Source organism: Squalius cephalus (genome assembly GCF_949319135.1).
Source record: "Squalius cephalus genome assembly, chromosome: 5".
NCBI lineage: Eukaryota > Metazoa > Chordata > Actinopteri > Cypriniformes > Leuciscidae > Squalius > Squalius cephalus.
Genome location: NC_137126.1, coordinates 40,946,818 through 40,971,723, shown reverse-complemented (window position 1 = coordinate 40,971,723; position 24,906 = coordinate 40,946,818). Strand labels below are relative to the sequence as shown.

At 36.7% G+C, this 24,906-nt stretch overlaps 1 protein-coding gene across 19 annotated transcripts in view; it reads left to right on the top strand.

Annotated features, from left to right (window-relative positions):
- fbrsl1 (fibrosin-like 1) overlaps positions 1 to 24,906 on the top strand; it is a 315,258-nt gene that overhangs the window by 201,885 nt on the left and 88,467 nt on the right. For all 19 annotated transcript variants that reach the window (XM_079871214.1, XM_079871211.1, XM_079871218.1 and 16 more), the window contains one exon: positions 10,701 to 10,730. In XM_079871214.1, coding sequence (XP_079727340.1) covers positions 10,701 to 10,730 — 30 coding nt within the window. The remainder of the gene's footprint in view (positions 1 to 10,700; positions 10,731 to 24,906) is intronic.

The following is a 24,906-nucleotide window of genomic DNA, read 5'->3' as shown; positions in this document are numbered from 1 at the left end:
TGACGTTTATGACATCCACTTTAAACCCTACAATGCACATGATGACTTCTGTTAACTCTGCAATAAGTAAATCCATTTGACGAGCTAATTATTCTTAGACAGCGATGCCATAGAAATATACAGAGCTACCGCAAAAATGGAAGTTCAAACACAAAATTCTAAAGATGGCTGCATGCTTGTTTCTCTGGTGCATAAGGTCAATAGCGAATGTCTATTGACACATTTTAGAAGTTACATGTAATGTCTTTGTAAATTATCTCATGACTTGGGCAGCTCAAACACACATCTGTGATTCCCACAGGACCCTTAAAGGTTATAAAATATTATTTTTATTAATTTACCAACAAGAAAAGCTGTGCTGTCTGTTGATGACATTCAAAAAATTTAATTAAGCATTGTTTTTAATATATTATATTATATTATATTATATATTTTAACACGCATTCATCCAGTCTTCAGTGTCCCATGATCGTTCAGAAATTATTTATTATGCTGGTTAGGTGCTCAAACATTTATTATCATTATCAATGTTGAAAAAGCCATAACTACCAGTTAAAGAAAAAGAAGAAATTAATACTTTTATTCAGCAATGATGCATTAAATTGATCAAAAGTGACAGTAAAGGCATTTGTAATGTTACAATAATGTTACAAATAAATGCTGTTCCTTTGAACTTTCTCAAAGAATCCTGAACAAAAAAATAATAATTGTATCACGGTTTTCATATTTAAGTAGCAAAAAGTCAAAATTAATAATAATAACAATTATTAATAATTGAGCACCAAATCAGCATATTGAATTTCTGAAGGATCGTGTCGAAAACTAAAGTAACGGCTTTGGACTGGTAGTTTATATTGTAAGTTTGCATTTAGAATTTTTTTTTTTTTTTCATCTGTTGTCCATTACCCTTTAACAGACTGTTAATTCTGAAGTCTTTCCTGTATCTCCTCTCTCCATCTTTCCTCTCTCTCTCCATCCCTCCCACATCAACTCACACTCTTCGTTTCCTATATGCATCATTATCTTTCTCTCTCAGTTTCTGCCTTCAACCCCTGATCAGATCAATAGTTCTTAATCCATCTTTTCTTTGCTCCAGTCACTTCCCATAATGCCCAAAGGCAAAGTCACATGTCAAACTGCTGCATGAATTTGATGCCTTGATCAAATCAAAGTGTGGGCGTCTGGTTTTGATCCATCATTTATGCCGGGGTCAAGGAAAGCTGGTGTCTTCTCATCTCTGAAGGGTTGGCGCTTGAGCAACATGACTGAAATATTATGCTGGCAAAGTTCTGTGAAAGCTCTTTGTTGACCTCAAGTCGGGATGTTGATGTATTTATAGACAAAAAATGTTTTGATTATTTTTCTTTCCTTTGCCATTGTAAGCAGTCATTTTTGTTTCTAGAGTGCCTTTGTGTGTGAGAGGCTCCAGGAATTGTTGGCCCTTCCGTTGCTTAGGGTAAGATATTTAGCACTGGCTTTGTATTAAAAAGTGGTGGCGCCAAAACATGTTTTGAAGGGGGCGACGGTTTTAAATGTGCTGATGATGTCACAGCATGGTGAGTGCTTAGCTCATTCATTAATTCATGAATTAATTCCGAAACCATAGTGGACGTTATTGAGTGCACTTATTCAATCCCACAATGCACCGCATTAAAGGGTTAGTTCACCCAAAAATGAAAATTCTGTCAGTAATTACTCACCCTCATGTTGTTCCAACCCCGTAAGACCTTCGTTCATCCTCGGAACATAAATTAAGATATTTTTGATGAAATCTGAGAGCTGATCACTCCTCCATAGGCTTCTAGGTGACCGAAACTAGCTGGCCCAGAAAAGTTATTAAAGAGATCGTTAATATAGTCCAAGTGACTCCAGTGGCTCAATCTTAAGTTTATCAAGCGACGAGAATACTTTTTGTGCGCAAAAACAAACAAAAATAACGACTTTATTCCACTATTCATTTCCTTCTCTCTGGGCCTCTAGTTGGTTCACGTAGTGTTTTTGCGTCGCGCGTCTGTGTTACACGTCACCACGTAGGCTCACAATTGGCCGAAGCTGGTCATGTGTGTGATGCGTGTTGACGTGCAACACAGACGCGCTGCGCAAAAACACTACGAGGCCCAGAGAGAAGGAAATGAATAGTGGAATAAAGTCGTTATTTTTGTTTGTTTTTGCGCACAAAAAGTATTCTCGTCGCTTGATATACTTAAGATTGAGCCACTGTAGTCACTTGGACTATATTAACGATCTCTTTAATAACTTTTCTGGGCCAGCAAGTTTCGGTCACCTAGCAGCCTATGGAGAAGTGATCAGCTCTCAGATTTAATCAAAAATATCTTAATTTGTGTTCCGAAGATGAACGAAGGTCTTACGCGGTTGGAACAACATGAGGGTAAGTAATTACTGACAAAATTTTCATTTTTGGGTGAACTAACCCTTTAACGTGTACAACCGAGGTACGCTCAGCGGCTGTCTGAATTTGCCCACTCCTTCAAGTGAACAGTATTAGTGGACTAACGTAGGGAACAGTGAATGAGGGTTTAGGGGGCGATTTCAAATTTAGCTACTGATTAGCTTGTTTAGGTGTGTTTGATTAGGATTGGAGCTAAACTCTGCAGGACAGCGGCTCTCTAGGACCGAACTTGCCTACCCCTCAATTAGATATGCTCAAATATTTGATAACACTTTACGAAAGATCTCATTCGTTAGCATTAGTTAACATGAACTATACTTTTGTACATAATTTATTAACTAAATGCTATTGTTGGTTCAGAACTGTATTAGTACAGTAAATATAGAAAGTGACATTTATGCCCTATTTCACAGACAATGCTTAGACTAAAATGCATGTTTGAGCTGTTTTAACTGAAAGCAACTTGCTCTGACATACCTTAAATTATGTCAGTGTCATTGTTTTGTCTCAAGATTCACACCAGTAATGTTTTTTTTTCTGAGGCAAGTTTATAAAAGCTACCCTTAAATTGAACTAAAGGCCTAATCTAAGCCCTGTCTGTGAAACCAGACCTAAGATAAATAAATGCTGTAGAAGTGTTGTTCATTGCTAATTCATGTTAACTAATGTTAACTAAGGTGTTACAAAATATTTCTGGGGGATAATTCATTCCAGTCTGTAGTAAAGTATTCGTCGCAGACTATTTAATAGTGGTTGGGCAGAAAGTAATGTAACCGATGCCTATGAGCATTGACCTTCTGTTGTTTGTCATGCTAGTTGGAGTTACACTACGACGATGTCCGCTCAGTCCCCCGAGACTGTCTAAAGTGACTCAAGTTCCCGCTGGGCCACTGAGAGGGAGAGTCGCCTGAAGTGAACACTAACAGAGACAGTCCTGTGTTGAATTATTTAAAGCCTGTAGTGTTGTATTCACCGACTCACTCACTGCTACAATGGATTGTGCGTGCAAAGTGTACATTTGATAACCTAGATTATATCTTTGACTTTTGACCTTCACCTTAGTTTGACCTTCTAGGTTGAAGTTAACCTCTGTGATTATATATTATGAGGTAACAGCCGAGCTTGATCCTGCTCGATTGACCTTGAGCAAGTTGGTTCGCTCTACGAAGAATAAAATGATTCAGTGACTCAGTTTAGTCATCGCTCAAATGCATTGTATTAGTTTTTTGATTAGTTTAGAAAAAAATATTTAATGTTTTTATGGCGATTTCAAGTACTGTATGTTTCCAAAAAGTTCTCCTTACAGCCATTTACAAACATTTTGTGAACTGAATCCTACTGTATCTGTTATTGAATTGGACTAGTGTTATTTTATTTATATACTAATATCATATTTATTAATATTTTGATTTAGCTTTTATTTTTGTTTTCAGTTTTCTTTTAGGTTTAAATAATTTTGTTGTTTTTTGTCTTTTGACTTTTTTTTTTTTTGCAATAATTAAATTTTATTTCAGATTTTAGTAATTTTAACACTTCAACTTCTATTTGAACTTATTTTAGTTAGTTTCCATGGCAACATTTCTAAGTTTTGTTTTTAAGCCTACATTTTTCATCTAATTTTGTATTTCATTTCAGATGTATTTCAATTATTGAGTTTAAGTCAACAAAAACAACACTGAATTGCACATCTTGAGGTATTTTTCTATCTCTATGTGTTAAGGGGATAGTTCACCCAAAAAATTTTTTGCATAAGTTACTCACCCTCAAGCCATTCCGAACCTATAAGACTATCATTCATCTTAGAAATACAAATGAAGATATTTTAAATTAAATCTAAGAGATCTCTCTAGTTTTACAATCTCTTTGTGAACTTTTTGAAGCGTCAAAGTGGTAGTTGCTTACACTGTCAATGGAGGGACAGAAAGCTCTCAGATTTCATGAAAAAAAATTTCATTTGTGTTTTGAAGATGAACGAAAGTCTTACGGGTTTGGAATGGCATGAGGAGGGTGAGTAAATGAGAACAGATTTTTCATTTTGGGGGAAACAAACCCTTTAAAACATCGTCATTCGAAATAATAAAAAAAGACTTTGGATGAGGATATTCTCTGAGTAAACATATTTAAGACAAATGTCTACATTTACTGTTGTCAGTGTTCTTTTCTCTGTAATACAGATCACTAGATGGTTATTGTTGTGTCAGATTAGCAGCAGACAGGCCTCATTATTATTGCACGTGCTGACAGCCCCCGATGATGTCACTGTTGTTCTGTTGCCATGGCGCTGACACCGAAATGTATTCACGGAAGGTGCTGAGATCTGGTTTTGCATATTTTTTGGTCTTTCTGGCATCCTGTACTGCTGGAATCAGTATTCATCCAGACATCCCCAGGCAGACGCTGATGTTGAGCCAGCATGGCTGTCGTCAGGCTAGTTTCTCACTCCCCCTCCAAGGCCAATTCATTCCCAATCTCCTCAGCATGTGACAGGTGCAACTGTGTTATTGATTTGGGCAGTCGGTTTTAATGTGCTCCGGGATGCGCATCGCTTATTGTCTTCCCCCCCCTTGGTGTGCGTGTCTATTAAAATGCTGCCAGGAAAATGTTCTGAAATATTAGACAGTTCCCCCCACCCCTCCTCCCATTCCCATTTCAGCTGAAATATATGAGCCCGTCGGCAGGCCAAAACTGAAGCCACGGGGTCCAGAGTGAGACTCGCTGTGAATAAATCACACTCGCTCACTGACGCACACACACACGCGGACGTGCCGCAGTGTTCATGAGGGAGTCTGTAAATAAAACACGCACAGCAAATGTGAAGAAAGTTGTTTAAATGTCAAAACCATCTTCACGGGAGATGACAGGAGAAGCTGTAATGTCCAAAGTAAACATAACACGACATTTAATTGTATTGCTCAGTGTCCTCCTCATATGTTTTTCTACTCTGCCTGCGTCTGCTGCGTTTATAGCAGTATTTGATTTCGTCTTGGCTTTCTTTACTGTCTTTCACGACCTTTCCACAGGTGTGTCATATTTAAAGATTTATGTTTTGTGCACTTTTTTTGTTTTATTTTTTTTTAACCATGGTGCTAAAATTCATGTATGGTGTTTACAAAGTAGTCCAAGGTACTTAAAAAAAAAAAAAAAAAAAAAAACCCGCACTATGCTACTTTTATTCTAATTTAATATTGTAGTCATTTAGTACCGTGGGATTTATCATTGTATAATGGTACTTAAAAAAAAAAAAAATTTGGTATTTTTAACGTATATGTACATTATATATCCACAGCCCCTTTACATTTTACCTTATTTTTATATATACATATATTTTAAAACAAAAAATGCATCTGTGTAAAATAAAATATTACTCCATATATATATATGTATACTGTATATATATATAAATTATGGAATCGTGTGGAAATTCCATGATACTTTGATATGATTTGATTACCATATTTATCTACAGTATAAATGGTACAATAGTATAATTACCATGGTTTTTTTTTTTGTGTGTGTGTATTTTTAATGGTCTTTTCATGGTACAATTTTTGAAAGGTTGCTATTGTATGCCTTTCTCACTCCAAATGCTTGTTTCTCAGAATTTAAACGTGTGCGGTCTAATCTGAGAGATCTTTCCCCTTGTCTTCCTGTTTGTGTCCTCTTGCTCTTTGCTCAGGTCTACCTTTTTCTATTCTTTTGGGTTCAGTTGGGCCTCTTTTTTGCCGCACAGGATGTAGGTGTGCCCAAAGTGCACACATATTCACACCCACATGCTTACACACACACACACACACACGCGAATGCGTTCAATCGTATTATAGGCTAGCAAACATTACATTCAGGGTTGGATGTTAACCGCAATGGCCTTTATGCAGGATACAGTCAAACACAACATGCCTTTTATTGTCTTTACTTACTAGAGCAGAGAAATGTAACCACGTGTTTGAATCACTGACAGAGCTGTTTGCTTTGAACTGTTTAACATCCACATCGCCTAACAAGAAAATCCCACCTGAATAAGAACATGATTGACAATCGGCTGTGCCACATTGTTTGTGCTAATGCCTTGGACCTACAGTGGATGACTTGTGACAAGTAGAGCTGAGCAATTAGGATTTGTTTAGCCAGTGTTGCAAGGACAGAGTCAATGAATGTGTGCCTCTAATCCACAGCACAGACTCACACAAATGTACTTGAAACATCCATACCCACAAAAGCGCACTGCTGCTGAACTGTGCTGAATTTCCATAGAGTGAATGCAGGCTTTTGAATTTAAGACCGCTCTGAGAGTTTTCCTGTCCCTGGTTGCAGGTTTTGTCTAATCTTTATTTTCATGCTAGCTATAGGAAAGAGTGCGGCAAAACCCTGTGTGGGAGGATGAGCGTTGAGCGTAGCCTCTGCATACAAAGACTCTACACACGCACAAACAAATTACACCACGAGAAATCTGCTTATGAAGTCTGCTGGTTTGAGCAGGACCTGTCGTTATTGGTTCAAACATATTCAAAGGGTGATAATGGACATCAACAGCCAAAGACAGAGATGTGCTTTTCCTCGTCTCTTTCTCCCCAGTCATTTCTTTGTTTCCTGATATAGATTTGAATGTAAAGATGACCAGATGTTTGCCAGATTGGAGACTTAACCAGATTGCATTAACTAACATTAACTAACAATGAACAATACATTTGTTACAGTATTAGTCTTTGTAAACGTTAGCAATAGTTCTTATTCGATCTACGTCATCAATGTTCGCGGCGGCCATGTTGTTGACATAGAAACCACGGCAACTGTCAGTCTGTCAATTGACAAGCGAGGCAGCGTGGTATTATCCATGGTATTATCGCTGTATTTTTTATTTTTTTAAAACAGCGCGATGGTGTGTATAGTCTAAACTCCCCACAGCAAAGTCTGTTCCCATCATTTTACCACATGTTAGGGGGATTGGGGGATGTAAAAAAAAAAATATTGCATCACAATAAGTGTATTGTGATTGTCAAAACATTTTAGCAACTAAACTGAATTTTATTAGGTTTAGTGACAACATGTTACAATGTTTACATGGTACAATTTCTGGTAAGCTACGCTTTTTTTATTATTTCAATTCAATTATTGTGATTTGATTTAATATTGACTCATTTGGATAAATATTAGGTAGGCTACACAAGATAGGCATTAATTTTTCTCAAGAAAAAAACAACTCACCTAATGCTGTAAACATACAGAGAGAGATATAATGTGTTTTTTTATTATAACTTTATTTAATGATATAAGTAAACATATAATAAATATATAATATAGTACACATATTTAGCAAAATACTCTATAGCTCTTTTTTCTAGCCAACTAACTATAGCCTATATTATGGTCATCAAATGGCTTTCCTGAGGTAAATGTTATGTGACATAATTGTTCTCCAGCAGTTTTATTGAACCCTTTGTTTGTTTGTTTGTTTGTTTGTTTGATTGATTGGTCGATATTATGTTTGAGGAATATACATTTCGGTAAGTTGTACTGTATCTTTCAACAGTGTTCGTGTTTATTTACTATTAGCTAGAGATGATCGGTTCACGTGCAGCTAGGGATCTGTCGCGTCACATTTACAAGCGCCAAAACGGTATTTATTGTTTGAATTTCGTAATAAAAGTGACAGAAAATGATAGCTGAGATTTTTTATATCACAAGTAACCTGCTCTGTCTAGTCTGTCGGTCTCCGTGCCCTCTTTGCTTCGTGAGAAAATGGATGTGTGGCGTGAGAGCGTGTGAAAAGTGTCTCACGGTGAATGCGTGAGAGTTGGCAGCTCTGTAAAATTTAATAAATATCTGGATAAGTTACGGCTGGCAATAAGGACGGATCTTTACTTAAGGCTATTGGGTCTATTTGATATGGGTCCACACCAATCAAGCTTATCTTCTCTTGATACCGACGAGATGAAGCCATTAAGCTACTGCTCCCCTCAACTCAAACCTGCGTGCGGCTAGGGGCAGGACAGATGTCATGTCAACAATATGGCCGCGGTTAGCTACTTCCGGTGTTTGCGAATAAGGCCTATACTAAAATACAACTTGCCATTGTTTGTTCGCATTAAAGTCCCCATGAAATCAAAATGTTTGCCTTAAAGGGATAGTTCACCCAAAAATGAAAATTCTGGCATCATTTACTCACCTTCAAGTTTTTCCAAGCCTGTATGAATTTCTTTCTTCTGTTGAACACAAAAGAAGATATTTTGAAGAATGTTGGTAACCAAACAGTTGATGGGCCAATATGGATCAACGATTTTGATGACATCATTCTGCTCTCCACCTTCTCATCAGATTTTCTGTCCAATCACATTCTCTAGAATCTAAAGCGTCCCGCCCCCAAACAGACGCTGAAGCTGCAGCTAAAATTATCACTTGTTCACACAATTACTACTTTCTATACGGTGAATATAGGGGATAGGGAATGATTCAGACAGTGTAATAATGCTTTCCATTGGGGCAAATGAAGTCTGGTTTTCCATTAGTGTCACACGAACCACAGAGCGTACACACAGTCTCCTCCGGTCCAGAGACATGATAGCACAGAGTAGATCATATGATCGAGTCGGTGCAAGCCACAAAATGTATCTGACCAATTTGAATTCTACACAGAATTCTATATTTTAAAGCTATGGAGGAGATTAGGAGGAGAAACGGCCAGACAGACTTGGCATTAGAAACAGCACTTATAGAAGTGATGTGAGTATAACAGACCTTTTTGCTCTCAATTTTTGTTATAATTATGTGTGTATTGAGCATACATAATTCTTGTTCACTGGATATTTTTGTACAATTGTATAATTGTCTTACACAACAGTAAAACATATCGAACAAACCACTCTTCCGTCACCCACAACTTTGATTTTCTTTGCAACAGTTAATTGGCCAGCTGGTTGGGAAGTCTTGGAGTCGCGTTTACCTATAGACTTTACACTCGTGAATGTCTCTCCTTAGCGAATACATGCTAACACCGATCTAAACAAACAATCATATTCTAAATGGAGAATAAAGAAGATTGAATGGAAAATTTTCATTTTAGGATGAGAAAAAAAGCAAACTTCAAATCCTCATTAAGAAAACAAAAGTGAGTGGTTGAGATCAGTCCTTTAAGTGCAAATGGCTTGTAATTGCTCATTTGCATATGCATAATTGTAGTCCATTTATGCCGCGAGACCCGAAATGTCCTCCAACACTCGTTCAAATGAAAGGCTAGAAGCGCAAGAGTGTGCAATAATGGCCTGGCATGAAAAATTTATGGAGGAATACGGCACTCCAGCGTCTGCTAAGTGTTTTAGAGGGTATTTTGTAACATGGAGAGAGGGAGACCTTGTATCCTAATGTGAGATTTTTTTTGTTGATGTTTTAAAGTTTGTACTGGTGGCCATATTCTGTGCTCCACTGTCCCTTGTTAATTCGTTTTAGTCCTTTATAAAGCCTCTTCCCTGCACACTTCACCTTTCTCAACTAGCTTTGTAGTACCACAGATTTACTTTGATCTGGATCGAGTAATTCAATGATTTATCTTCAGAAGAAAATGTCTTGGCTAAAGTGACACAGATGCTATTGAGTTGCTGGTGGGATCTGTTGTACTTATTTATTGTTATATTATTCGTTTCAACTTTCAAGACAGTTTAAATGCACTTTTTTTTGTTTTTTTGCCTCTGTATTTGACAAATATAGTACAGAGTAAGTGGAAAATGTCAATGAAAAAGAGAAGTTAATGGGATCGGGAAGCACCATAGGCCAAACTCTGAGCCAAGGCGAAATAATTTACAGTGAAATAATTTTCTTCTGTATGTATGTAGAAACTTTGTATATAAAAAACTTTGAATGAACTCCTAAAAATGTTCCTCTAAATGCTGTCAGCGCACCATAGAGCTAAAGTATGAGACAATTTCAGATGTGAAATTCACTTTTAAAGTTTTACGTTTTCGTCTCAGCACCGGCAGGCTGCTGCACAATCCTTTTTCCAGTAATTTGAAAGCGTTTTGTCCGTATACGAATAATTTCCCCTTACCTTACTATCCATTATCATTCACTGAACTGAAAAACCGATGGAAAAGTTAGATTTTATGGTGTCTCGCTTTTAAACCATGGCAGCCTCTTTCAAATGTATCACTTTATGCCCTTCATCACCTCCATTTTTGTTGAAAGGTGTCACTGAAAGAACGAAAAAAAGAGGAGCCGTAAAAATCATACCTGAACCGATAATGAGGTCGGATAATGCTGAATAATTCTCTCATATCTTTTTCTTCTCACTATCTCCTTACAGTGTGACAGCGAGAGTGACATCGATGACAAGGTAAGACTTCTTTTCATGAGTGTTTGTGTGTGTGCGTCTGTTTACCTAACCCACTGTTCAGCGAGTAAGAGTGATTTTGGAGTTTATAGTTTGAAAGGCTGTCGTCTTTCTGCATGTGTGTGTTTGTGTATGTGTGTAGATGACAGAAAATGGCTGCCAGTCTTGTGATTGTTGATTATTTGCATATTACAGGAATACAAAGGGAAACGCAGTGCGAAAGAAAGCAAGTGCACTTATTGCAGTGTTTTAAGCTTTCTGTGAGGTGTCATTGTGTTTGGTGTGTCAATTCAACTGCTTTGAAGTTGTTTGAACTGGAAAAGAAAAGTAGTCACCTGTCTTTATGTGTGTGCTGGTTAATTATAGACAGGAAGAACTATTGTGAACTACACCAAAAGCGGTGAGCACCTTCTAAATATGAAGGAGAAGCTATCCTTTGTTAGCTAAAGTAATTGTAATTCTTATAATATTCACTATTTTATGTTTCCTTGTCCTGTTTCTGAAAGTTTCTGATGGTATAAACGCCTTTATTTTTTTTACTTTTTTTTTTTACTTTCTAACAATTATTGTAGGGCAGACGTTGTAGAACCATGGATTTAACCAATTAGAAAAGAGCTACCAGGGTGAAATTGCTATCATACATTGTAGTGATGTCCAGTTCTTTTGATCCCTTTTTTTTTTTGTGAACTGGCTGAACCAGTTCACCAAATCGGACTGAAATAGTTCATGGCTCAAGTCAGCACAAGTTATTCAATCAAACTCACTTTCAGACACTCTGACAGTCACTCCATCTCGAAATGAGCCAATATCCAAGAGTATATGATCCTATAATGCCGATTTTTACCAATTCATTCAGCGCTCCAGTTAGTCCAACAACTGAGAACAGTCTTTCTGGCATGTCTGAGTCCGACATACTGAGAACTGTGAGCCCAGGGTTTCATAATGGGGGCAAAATGTATGTTTCTGATGTATTTTGCTAAAAAGCATAAAGTATAACAAATAAAAGGTACTGGAAATATAACCGTGATCCAATGGCAGTAGTTCTCGAGTCAAAAGCAATACATTGCAGTTCTCTCTCGAGTCAAGAGCCTGTTAATGGTTACAACAGTTCTGGGCAGTTGATTTGAATGAGGGGTGAAATGAAAGGGTTTTTTTATGGTTTCTCATGGTTTATGTAAAAAATTGATTAAGACTAGTTTATTCACTATATGTGCTTTAGACATCTAAAACTTTCACATTTCACATCATTATTGGTGCCTTTAATATTAGAATTACGTATATGTGACATCGAGTGATTATAAATGAACTGGTGAATGTTTTTTTTTACCAGTTCATTGAAATGAACTCTCCGAAAGAACCAGTTCACGGAAAATTATCAGACTTCCCATCACTGATACATTGACCACAACTTTGATGGTTCATGTTTCTGTGTAACAATATACATAATTTACTGGACAGTAGTTTTGATGTAAGAGAGTAAAATTTTATCTCTGGTTTATAATGTAATTTGTGATCATGTCAGCGGACATTAAATGACAGTAGTTTTCATCGGAGCTTTCCACAAGCTCCTCAAAAGGTGTTACATTTGCATATTTTTTTCCAAAATAAACAACAGCTACAGACATATAGTGATGGATAGATACTTGTCAGATTATACCATTATGTCTAATTTGTTATTCAAATGCGCTCTGGTCACGAATGCTGTTGAGATTTGGTTAGCGGTTTGTAGATTGTCAGATCTTTTTCTGGTGGAATGTTTTTCCCAGCACCTTTAGCGCTTGTTTATCTTTTAATATTGATAACCCTAATATGTCTGTCACCCATATAAACAGCATGTAGCTCCAGTGGAAGTGTAACACGTGTTAATTCCCCTGCAGTTAAGCAATTACTCCCTGCTAAATGAATGTGATAGCATAACTAATCTCCTGTAAGCCAAGCTCCCAGTTCAGTGGAAAACGTCTCCGGCGTGCTCTATAAATAATACATTGATAGCAAGCAGCAATTTGCATTAACCGCAGCTCACGCTAGTCAATAGGCTTTTATCTCTCTCCTCATTGAGGCAGATGGTAAGAGAAAACCTCTTTGGATTTGACACGATGAAGAGAGGGACTTTTAGAGCCTGCTATTCTTTTAACTCTAGTAGGCTTCAGAGAGAAGAGAAATGGGGTATTCCACACTAATTTTGGGGCCCTTTACTTTCTTTGTTTCTCTGTGGGCCTCTTTCTCTCTACCAGCCCATGTTCCTCAAATTCCTGCAGCTTTTTGGTCACAAGTTATGTATGTGTTTGTTTATGTGCTTCTATGCATTTTAACTGATCGTAACACATCTAGGGCAAAGTAGGAGGGAAAATAGAGAGTTTGTGGCATGTAGTCAGAGCCAAGTTTAAGGCGTAAAGTTTTATTTTAATAATTCTGTGTTGATGGCCTATTGGGACCAACTGTTTGTTTTTTTTCTGCAGTTTTAATAATAATGTGCCTTATTTTACACTATTAAAGGTAGGGTAGGCACTTTCGGAGAGGCTAGCAATAGCAAGTTAGCTTTGAAAGCATTAGATCCCGTCCTCCCTTCAGAGCGTCTCCAAAGCCACGCCTCCTTCAAAACACATGAACAGCCAGAGTGGATTCAGCAAAGTGTCATAAGGGACGACGACTTGAGCAGAAACACTGTTTTACAGTGTAAGTGTAGTCTCTGTACATAACTGGCGTTGTACTCTCTCGGGTTCAGGAAGCTGTCCTCTCTAACCGCTTTAGGGTTTTACTGCTCGGGAGCAGCTTTATAAATAAATCTTAACGTCTAATTTTGAACAAGAAATATCTGGACATCTATCGTGATGTTTTAGACAGGTCTGGATCAGTGTTCTCTGTTAGATCGAATAAATCGCTTTGTGGGAGGCTATGAGTTTTGTAACTTTGCAAATCATAAACATGCACAGATTCATTGACACTAAAGGAAAGGGAAAACATTAAAAATCATCATATGACCCCTTCAAGTTAAAAGTTTATTTTCCAAATCAATAATAATCCTATGGCTTTTCAGGCATGCCACTATGGTAATATAATTTTTTTTTTTTTTGGTCATGGAAATGCTAATCCAATACTATTTAAGTATTTTATCTGTAATGTGTATATATTTTCATAACTTAATTTAGTGTGATTTATAAGCTGTTTTGTTAAAAAATGTCCCCACAAGGTCAAAGATTTATGGTATTGCCATAAAGTTTAGGGTTTCAGGACACACACACACACACACAAACACACAAAGTGTGTAGTATGTAATGGCTGCTGTACTGTATGTAAACTAATTTCCAAGTTGTTTTTTGTACCTGCTCTGTTACTGATTTCAGTTTTTAGTTTATTTTGCCATGTTAAAAATGAATAAATAAAGATTGCAGCACATGGAGGGTAATTCTGTCCATGCTAAATGCAGAAGCAGACTTTTCTTACATCAGTGAGAAGAACATGTGGAAGCAATTCAGAGTCAGAAAGAGTTTGTGTCTCTTAGAAAGAATTCATTAGGTAGATTTCTTGTCCTTTTTTTCTGAGAGCTTGTGCTAGAGATAATAGTTCTAGGTTGGTTGTCATGGGGTTTGTGTCCAGGTGCGCTGTTGAATAACTCATAGATGTTTTTCTATGCGCTTATCCGTCCTAAACTATGAGCATAAGCAAGATCATATTTACCTCTTCAAAAATCAGTCTTTCATAATTGCTTTGAATAAAAAAAGATTAAACACTGTTATTTTTAATTATATACATTAAAATCTATTCTAAAGCATTAATCTTTCCCTCCTGTTGAATAGTAACAGGTGTCTACTCTTGAACAATAGCTTCTTTGAGCAGTTGCAGGAAGAACATCATGGCATTTTTACACATTACTACATTATAAAACGGCCTGCAGGTGCGCTGGAGGGGCGTGATCAGTTGGGCTTATTTGAATAAATTGATTCATAGATCGAGTCCACTTATTAACAGACATCACGACTTGTTCAAAGAAAACAGCATACAGATGATACCACCTGAGGGCGAGATCCGTCCCTGAAATTATATGAACAGTTGTGGCCAAAAGTTTTGGAACTAGCTGAAGATAGTTGATACATTTTGTATTTGTATTCATATACAGTATTGTGTGGTCTTTGTTTTCATTGTTCTGCCTGTTTTGTACAATCATTTCCTGTTCTGAAATGGCTGACAGCTTTTTTTGTGTGTGTTTCTAAAGAAAATGATTTCTTTTAAAGGTTTCTGTAAAGAAAAATTGGATTTTGATAAAGAACCCATCTGATGTGATTCAACTCTTTATCTGGATTCATTTTCGTGCCACAGTATTTCTCAGTGTTTTTTTTTTAGCAGATTTCTAGCTTATATTGGTATGTTAAGTCTTATATTGTAGTATCTTAAAGTCAACATTTGCATAATTGCTTAATGCATGTTTCTTATTGTGAGTCTTATCTGTGCATGTTATTCCAAAGAAGGTATTTGTCATTTGTAATCATTGTTCTTTTTACAAGATTACTTTCCCACTGATGGCATTGAGGCTGTGGACTATTGGATACTTGTTCTAATAGTTTGTAATGTCCACTTTTCACGGTCCAGTTACTTCCATATGTGTAGAATCAAGTCAGGTCCTTTGAATTTTACTCATTAAATGTCTTATTTTATATTACACGAGTCAGATTGATTGTCAGGAATGTGGCAAAGTGGGAAGTTGATTCTAACTAATTGGTTTGGATTGGATTTGTTTGATTCATTGCTCACAATATTTTGTTAGGATACTGTTATTTATGACCAAGTTGGGTTTTTTTGGTAAGAATGTTGTTGTTGTTGTTGTTGTTTTTTTGTTTGTTTTTTAATACTTTTATTCAGCAAGGATCGGGGCCTCAAACTGATCAAAAATGACCCTAAAGACATTTGTAATGTTACAAAAGAAGGCCCAAGGAGAAAATACTCAGCAATGGTGTTGGCTTGTGAATTTGCACATGGTTTGTCTTAAAGCATATTAAAAACAGCACATAGACATATAAACATTAAAAGCTTGATTTTCAACACAGGTGGACATAACCAACTGTGTTTACAAGTGTGTGTATTTGTCCGTTCAAGCGCAGGAAGACACCAAAGAGAACTCAATTTAGCATTTGATATGAGAGGCAGCTTTTTGTGCGCACTCTGAATGTCCCAGCACAGAAATTGAGTTATTTTTCGTGTCTTCTCGCTTTTAAATGGTTTAAAATCACATTAAAATCACATTAAAATGCACTCGCAGGAATCGATAAGTGGAATCAAAATTGAAACTATAACAAGTATCTGATACCAGAATTGCAATCGATTTTCTTTTCCCAAGCCTAGTTGTGTTAAATGTTGCATTGGTTATGGTTCAAATGCTTACGGATCAAATCAATCATTAAAATATAGTTTAGTTCTGCAGTTAGAAAAAAGTATGAAAATGCATATTTGGCAATGGAACCAAAACACAATCCATTCAGTCCAGTAGCTGCATTGTCACAGATTTCCACAGTTGCATGAATCAGGAACAGAGCTGTCAGGTGTGATTCTATCTCAACTGACAAGTGAACACTGAAAACTGTCTGTTGTGTTGGGCAGCTTAAAGAGATTTCTGTTATTTCATTCCTCTTGTATCTTTGTCCGTTACATCAGTGTGACAGCATGTCACATAACACACCCAGCCATTTCAGCCACTTCAGGTAAACACAGACATTTTTCTCCTTTAACTGAAGGGCTTTACGGCTGACGAGCATTGCTGTCTTTATTGACACCCTAACCTTCTCCATCTCTCAATTCAAGCTATTTGTCCTGTCAAATATCATGTTGTTCAGTGTGACACTGGAAGCATTAGCGCCACACGCTTGGCTTTTATCTTTGTGTTGGCCCCAATTTAATGGGCCACTGCTGTTTAAAACCCACCCGTTTTTATTAACTCCTTTACCTACACACTCTTGCATGGAATGGCCATGCTAGCATTCTTTTGAGATCTAAATGCTAGCGTGTTTTTGTAGTACATCAAGCTGATTTATCTCATGATTTCTCATGATTACCCATGTAATGGAATTACTAGATTAAGTTAAGTTGTATCATGTACATCAGCTTGCTTATTGCTAATGTTTGAGTTATTATGTATGTTAGCATGCTAAATTTGAGCGTGTTGAGTAAAAAGCAGTCAAAATATTGTAATTTATACTGTAGTGTTATTTTAAGGTACTTTTGTATTCCTTCATACATGTGATAACATTCTGAAGCCTAAAATCTGAAGCCTATTTGTAGGACCATTGATAATATTGCATAAGGTTTATTATTATTATTGACATTTTTATGACAAATAAACAAACCAACCCTCTAGTTTTTAATTTAGTATTGCAACAAACAAAAAAAATCAGTTAATTTAAAAAGTATTGTTCGATCATGGTAGTATTTGTTGTTGTGCTTTGATGCTGATTTAAATACATAATTAAATATATGTAATCAGTTCATTTATCTACCTTAAAAAAAGTACAGAATGAATGTATAGTGATTTATAATTTGTCAAAAAAAAAATGCTTAATTAACATATTATCACATTGCAAAAACTTGATTGGCCCTAAAAAGGCTTCATTTCTTCATGCAAAATGGATCACATTTTTTAGGTAACAATGTGACCCAGACATGTTTTCATGATATTCGTCCATATACGTCACACACACTTTCAGACTAGTCTGCACATGTACCTCCTCTATATCTGCACCTCTGCCTGTCTCTCTACAGTCTTTCTCCCTGACAAATGATTTCCCTGGCCCTTTTTAGTGCTGTTTTCCTCCTTTGCTCCTCTCCGCATCGTTTGGATGATCTGAAGGAACTAATGATCTGTAATGCACCCTCTACCCCTAGACCCTTCTCAGCTGTCTTTTCTATCTCTCCTATCATCCTCCTTTTCTCATATTCAGTCATAAACAGGCCACCCACAGGCTTGCTGACAGGCCTCTAATAGTTTTTTTATGGAGGTGAAGATGGAGCGGCTTAATGTTTCGACACAAGCAATCATCGCTCCTCATCTCTTTAATGAAATTAGATTAAGTGCACCTGGGGAAGGGCTGAGGAGAGGGAGGCCGAACGCCGGTTAGGACGCTAGCTTTCATTTAAAACCAATTTGCCTGCTATATTCCGCCATCAGCCTGGGATTCAGCATGCAGTCGGAACGAAGGGTGAATGAGATCACACTGGCACAGACGGGTTTAATTCTCTTCCCCGCGGGCGGCGTGAAATTATAACTGACACATTCGACACACACTTTAATATGGAGATGCCATTTTTCTTCTGTCCAGCATGACTTTCATTCTCTATCTTCTCTAGCTTTCTTCAGCTCATTGGTTTCCCTCACTTGCCTACAATTTTCTCTCTCTCTCTCTCTCTCTCTCTCTCTCTCTCTCTCTCTCTCTCTCTCTCTCTCTCTCTCTCTCTCTCTCTGTGTATGTTTTTCTTTCTTTATTTCTCTTTCTGTCTCTTAATGGCATCATAACGTTACCTCTGGATGAGGTTTTCTTTTGAATTTATTTATATTATGACTGTTTCCAATGTTCTTTTCTTCAATTTGAAATCAAATGTTTTCTTTGAATGTCGGGACTTACATCTGGTCCATGTTTCCCTCGCTATTTTGCGGTGCTACTTATATGCAGCTCGAGAATGGAAGAAGAGATCTGACCCTAAATGGAATTTGAATGTTTCTTGTTGGTCTTGTGTTTCTACTTGAATGGATGGTGACTATGGGACTTTTATGGCATTTTTTTAAAATATTTTTTTTAAGAAAAAGTGCATGCATTGAATTTACTTTGACATGCAAATGAGAACATTTAAGGCTTATAGAGAAGCAGTTCACCCAAAAATGAAAATTACTGTCATTCACATTCATGTTGTTTCAAACTCTTTCATCCTTCCCTAGAATACAAATGGAGATGTTTTACAGCACATTCATACTGCTCTTTTCCATACCATGAAAACGAGCCCTGTTCACAGGCATAAGATTTGACCATAAGGCATGTGCACCATATTACTAGCCATATGATAGCTATTCATGAACAAGCTGCAATTTAAATTTCTATCCATAAACTCACAAATCTTGTTCATGCACAATCAAAACATTATTTAGATGCGTTGCAATAGGTTAGACGTCACTGATGCCATACATAATTGTTTTTTATTGCTGTTGTAAATAATGATGAGTGCACCAGTTTAAATATTGGAGAATAAGATTTGAGAGCTGAAGTGGGCCTTTGGTCTGTTCCACACATACTGGTATTGTATGAATTAAGATGACTTAATAAAATAAATAATGCATGGGCCATATGGCCAACTTCTGTGGTTTCTTTACAGTGGTTTTTGTCCTTTTTGGAGTTTGACAGCTGTGGTCACTATATGAATTGTTTGAAAAAGAGCTGGATAAACGTTCTTCAGATTTCTCCTTGTGTGTTCCACGGAAAATGTAGCAGCTTACGGGTTTGGAAGAACATGAAGGTGAGTGAGTAATTACAGAATTTTCATGTTTTTGACTTGAGTATGAAAGAGTAATATGTCCTGTAGGGCTTGACGCCAACCTCATTAAAGCATCATCGCTGAAATGATGTCTCCACAAATACACATCATAGATGGCTGGCAAGGACACATTCACTTTGACATACACTTGTGAAATAGTGCTTATTATATTGTCTGTTTATTTTGGCATCGGGGAGAAGTTGAGTGAGGCCAAACTTAATCACGCTGTGAGTTATTGTTGGACTGGAACAGTTGCTCAAGGTATTGTCTGAAAAGAGAATTAGTTAGCGGAAATTACGAAAAGTCTGCTTATTATTGTGTTTAGGGTGTTTTCCACACGTTTCAATTTCTTGTTCCGAACCCAATTTGATTCAATTTTTCTGAAACCTTCTAGACCAAACTTCCAAGTAAACTGCAATTTGCTCGCCAATTTCAGAACAACCAAATTAAGCAAAATGTAACATCAGGCAGAATATTGTAAGCAGTGCTAGTGCAATGGTTTCAGTGATACTTGGTTGCTGTTCTTGTGGGTTTCTATCTGAATTCTAGGTGTCTGTTATTCTTTTTTGAACAAAACTGTGGATCAAAGTCAGGTGTTTCCCGCAATCTGAGCATTTTAATGTTTGCTTTTTAAAGGTGGATTGTCGTGGCAATCTACCCAGTGCTTTTGCTAGGAACAGTGTGTGAATAACAAGCCAAGCGCTATAAACATTTTTCCACATCAGTAATAAAACTTAAATTGAGTCCATATTGGATACAGATGTTGTCTGCTGAGAAAACATTTGGTGCATATGTGTGTGTGCACATGTGTCAGACTGGAGTATTTCTGATCTTACATAAACATGATGCTTAAGTGCCTCTTATTCAATAAACATTGGCGGACGTTAACTACTCGCAGCTTGTTGCCAGTGCTTTGTGTTTCCAACTGGAGCTTGAAAACCAAGATTTGTCCCAGCCAGGGCTTGTCTGGAGAAGTTTTACATGAGCTGAGGTTTCACTTTTCTTCCAAGAAATGACACAGACAATCAGAGGCAACTCGTAGAAGGGCTCGCTGCGACTATTAGCTCATTTCATTGATTGTGATGCACCCCATGAGAGATGAGACTTTCTATGGACAGAATCAAAGACTTTCGTACATATTTCAATTGAATGTAGAACCCTGTGCAGTTTGTGAAGACTTTGTAGTCTTTGCAAGGGGTGCCTATATGCTCTGATGATTTTTGTAAAAAACTGGAACTGAAAAGAAACGTTTTTGCATGTTAATCTTTGTCACTCTGGCACATTATATGTGGAAAGTCATATTCTTAATTCTTAAAGAGATAAATTAACATTAAATATTATATATCATATTTATAATATATGAAATATGTATTTATATGTGGATATTAAATAGTATATTCATATTTCAATATTATTTATCTAATATTTTAATATATTATGCATGATATAATAATTTTATATAGAAACGCTCTGCCTCTGATGATTTTCATTAAAACTTTAACTCAAAACAAAACATGTTTTTGTACGTTAATCTTTGGCCAATGTATTATATATATATATATATATATATATATATATATATATATATATATATATATATATATATATATATATATATATATATATATATATATAATTTATTTTTTTATTTCTGAAGGATCATGTGACACTAAAGACTGGAGTAATGGCTGATGTAAATTCACCTTTGCATCACAGAAATAAATTATATTTTAAAGTATATTAAAATAGAAAAACATTTTAAATTGTAATAATATTTCACAATATTTAAAAAAATTCAGTATTTTTTATCAAACGAATGCAGGTTTGATGAGCATAAAATAATTCTTTCAAAAATATAAAAAATAGTAAAGTTACCAAACTTTTGACCGGTACTGTAATTCCAATCTAAATAAGATTTCTATGTGCCTAACTCCCTAAAGTATGAAATTTCAAAACCCAGAAAATGCTAGTTTGTTCTGAACTGCAGGTATGTTGATGATGTATGCAGAAAGGGGGAACACTCTAGAGAGCAAGTGTTCGGAGATGACGACCAAAACACACAAGCCCGACTGCTTTCAATTATAGTTTGGATACAGCGATTGAGTCCCTCATGAAAATAATAGAGCCCGCTTTGATCCATTCCACTGAGGGGAAAAGGGTGCGGGCCATGAAAGATTACAGGAAAAAAATAATTATTGTATCAATGAGGCCCACATAAAACTTTATAGGCTTTTGAGGCACAGGGGGTTGAAGGGAAGCAAGTCCTAACGATGGTAGTCACTAGCGCTCATTTGCCAGATTTTCCTTTTTTTAGCAGCTTTTAATGGCTTGGTTATAGTCTGGGCTGTTTTATAACTTAAGGCAGCCTGTGTCTCACTGTGCCTTTGTTATATTTCAGAGGAGCCCGAACACACTGCAACTTCATTTGCGTAATTTACTTTCATATGCTAGATAGCGTGTGCGTTTTAGTGCACTTAGCAGCGAGCGCTAACTCTTATGAGTTCTGACAGGGTTGTTCTGGAGCGAAATCAGCAGCAGACTGGCATTAACCCCACCTCCCTGCTGGCAGCACAGATAGGTTAGATGGGGCCTCGATTAAATTAATTTGACTTCATTAGCAGAAACCTGCTACAGTCAGAGCACCCGCAGTGTTGCTGTAGAGGGGCATTGGGAGACGCCTGGCAGAGGATCGTAGGAAAGCTAACACATGGCCTTGACAGCCGGAATATGCAAGCCCATGGACGGAGGGATGGCTGCCAAATGAGTGTGATGTGCGTCAGTAGCTTTAGGGGAGCTCCATCAACGCCCACCCTCCACCCTGGTGCCCCATAAGGCTATGATGCTAAGTTGCAATCCAGTGCTAGTTCTGTCAGTTTGGACCTACCGGCCTAAAAATGCCCTGTCATTGTTTTACAGCAGTATTGTGTTATACATTTTTGTTTTTTTTAGTAGGCAAAATGGACATTTTTACACACTAGATAAAGCTATGATGGATAGGAAAACGTTAGGCCCGAAACACTCTACTCAAGTATGTAAAAATCTGTTTTTTTTCTACGCTTAGTTAGGTTCCAAATGTGTTCCAGATATCAATTCATTTCGCAATACCTACATGTTGTACATTTTTATGTCTTTTACAGCAGAGAAAGAATTTGCCTGAATAACTACACATTTGGTTTAAATGCGAATTTATTTCTTTTTTATTCTATCGCCCCCTTGAGTACTTGAGTTAGTTAGCGCCTAGTCTCGCGTAGCCAGAAGGTCTGGATTCCATTGCAACTTTTATTGCCCAAGGACCACCCAAGAGGACGTCTGACCGACATGTAAAGCAACCAATCACAGTTTGTTTTGCTCCGCGTCATGTTTAACCTCTTAAGTGTCACCGGCCCACCGGTGGGCCCAAAATCATTACATATTTAAAACAGTAATATCCTATAATAAACATAAACTAATCTTGACAAACTATATATCATTTGAAAGCTTACAAACTCTAGTTTTCATATTTGGTGAATGATTTCCAAAATAAATTAGAGAGGAGCTGTAATTTATCAATTTGCAACAAGAATATTTTCATATTTATAAGGCGTGTTCAGACCTTTATTTTGAAATAGCAATGAACATGAAAAATCATGAAAGAATGGATGAAACCTCAGTTTGTTTTCATGCCAAGAGTTCAAAAGATATCATCCATTCAATTATTTTAGAAAAAAATATATTAATATGTTTTTAATAACACATATGGAAATGAAGGCGCCCTTATATGGGCAGTAATGGAGTCTGGTTGTCACCTAGTGAAAATGTTTGGTACTGCGCCCAAACAAAATCTCACTGAAAGCTCATTTTTTGAGATATCAACCTAAAATTTGAAACACAACTTATTCAGATTTTTGGCTTTGATTTTCTAGCAGTTTTAGAGTCGGCCAGGTTTTAAAAATATATATTTTATATAAAATATGAATAATTAAATTTTTTAAATTGTACATTTTCATAAACACAAACTTATATAACTTTTTTTTTGTTTCACTTTCTTAATTTATTTCACTTCAACAAAATTCTGCAAAATGTCTTCTTTAAAACAAGACCAATTTTACGTCTATACTCCAAAGCATTCTTTAATTACAACCATTTAAAGTCGAAATGTGCATTTTCATGTATATTTTAAAAAAGGGGGGTGACACTTAAAGGGTTAAGGACGTGAAAATATAAAGTCGAGGTCCCTACAATAACAGACCGGCGTGCATTTAATAAATTATTCATTTTGAGAATGTTGTGCAACTTTACTGCAACAAAGGCTGAGCCTAGTTAGCGCCAGACTAATTCAAGGGTGCACACAGTTTTTGTAGGCTAACCCAGTTAGCATCACCCAGTTCCCTCATCAAAAATAGGATTTTTCTAATGGCTTTTGGATTATTGCAGAAAATAACCTCTGTGACCAACTAATGTTTATGACTGTTACATGTTTAGTTCATCATGATAATCTTCACAAATTAACACAACTTTTATGAATTTCAAAGCCTAAAATATAATCTGCAGAAGTAAACAACTAAACGTAGGCTATAAACGAAGAACACCATTGGACTTCACTTTACCACCACTTTAAAAAAAAGTTTGATTTAGAATAGTGTAAAATAGCTTGTTAACCACACAGACCTTATTTCAGGCATTTAACCAACAAACTTGACTTTGGGATGTTGAATGAAACGGGAAGTGCTAAAATGCTAACTCATTTCTCAGTCATCCCTGCAGGACTGTATTGGCAGTGCATTGGCCAGGCCCTTGCATTTCCATCCGTGAACTTGTGTAAAAATGTTTCTGACCTAAAATGCATCTTGTCAAATAAAACAAGCTGGAATAGAGCGAATTGGTTTTCTGGAACAAATGTTCAAACAAAGCATTCTGAGACAGATGCTTCACTCTATCATTTGTCTGTCTTATAATTGTTTTGCTTGATTTTAGCATTTTGACAAACAACATTTTAACAACATGTAGACTTATGGCAGAAGTGGGGAAAAATTGTGAATCAACTGGTAGGTTTTAATAGTACTCTGTTCTAATAGGTAAATACACTGACAATGATTAAATGTAATTAATATATTATAATATTTTTTACTGTATTTTTGGTCAAATAAATGCAGCCTTGGTGAGTTTGTTGATTGAATTGCTGATGTTGTGTAAAACAGAGTTTTGGCATGTATTTTAGTCATTTTGATGTAAAGGTTAAGAGTACTTTGATTGTGAAACTACAGTTTGGGCCTTTTTATCAAAGCGTGACGTATGAATTCGTGGTCCTGCCAAATGCAAATCCAAGGGCTTCGCTTTTTGAACAGTGTCAGTGAAATCACAGAACACGTAATGAAAGAACACTGTTATGGCCTACAGAAGCAGAGATGAGGAGGCTGGCATTCTGCGCTGACCTGTGCTCATGTGGGAGTGTGGGGATAAATAAATAACTTTGTAAATAAATAAATAATGTTAGCTGTAACTCCAGCCTGGCCTGCGGTAGCCAGAAGGCGGTAAGTTTTCTCTGTCTGGCGTAGACGTGAGAGCTCTTTGATCAGGAGAGCGTCTGAAGATTCGCTCCACATCTGCACACGGGGAACGAGCCTCAAACTGCCAAGAAACGTTTTAATGACGGCAGGATTAGAGAATGAAAGGCAGCTCCAGATGGTGGACG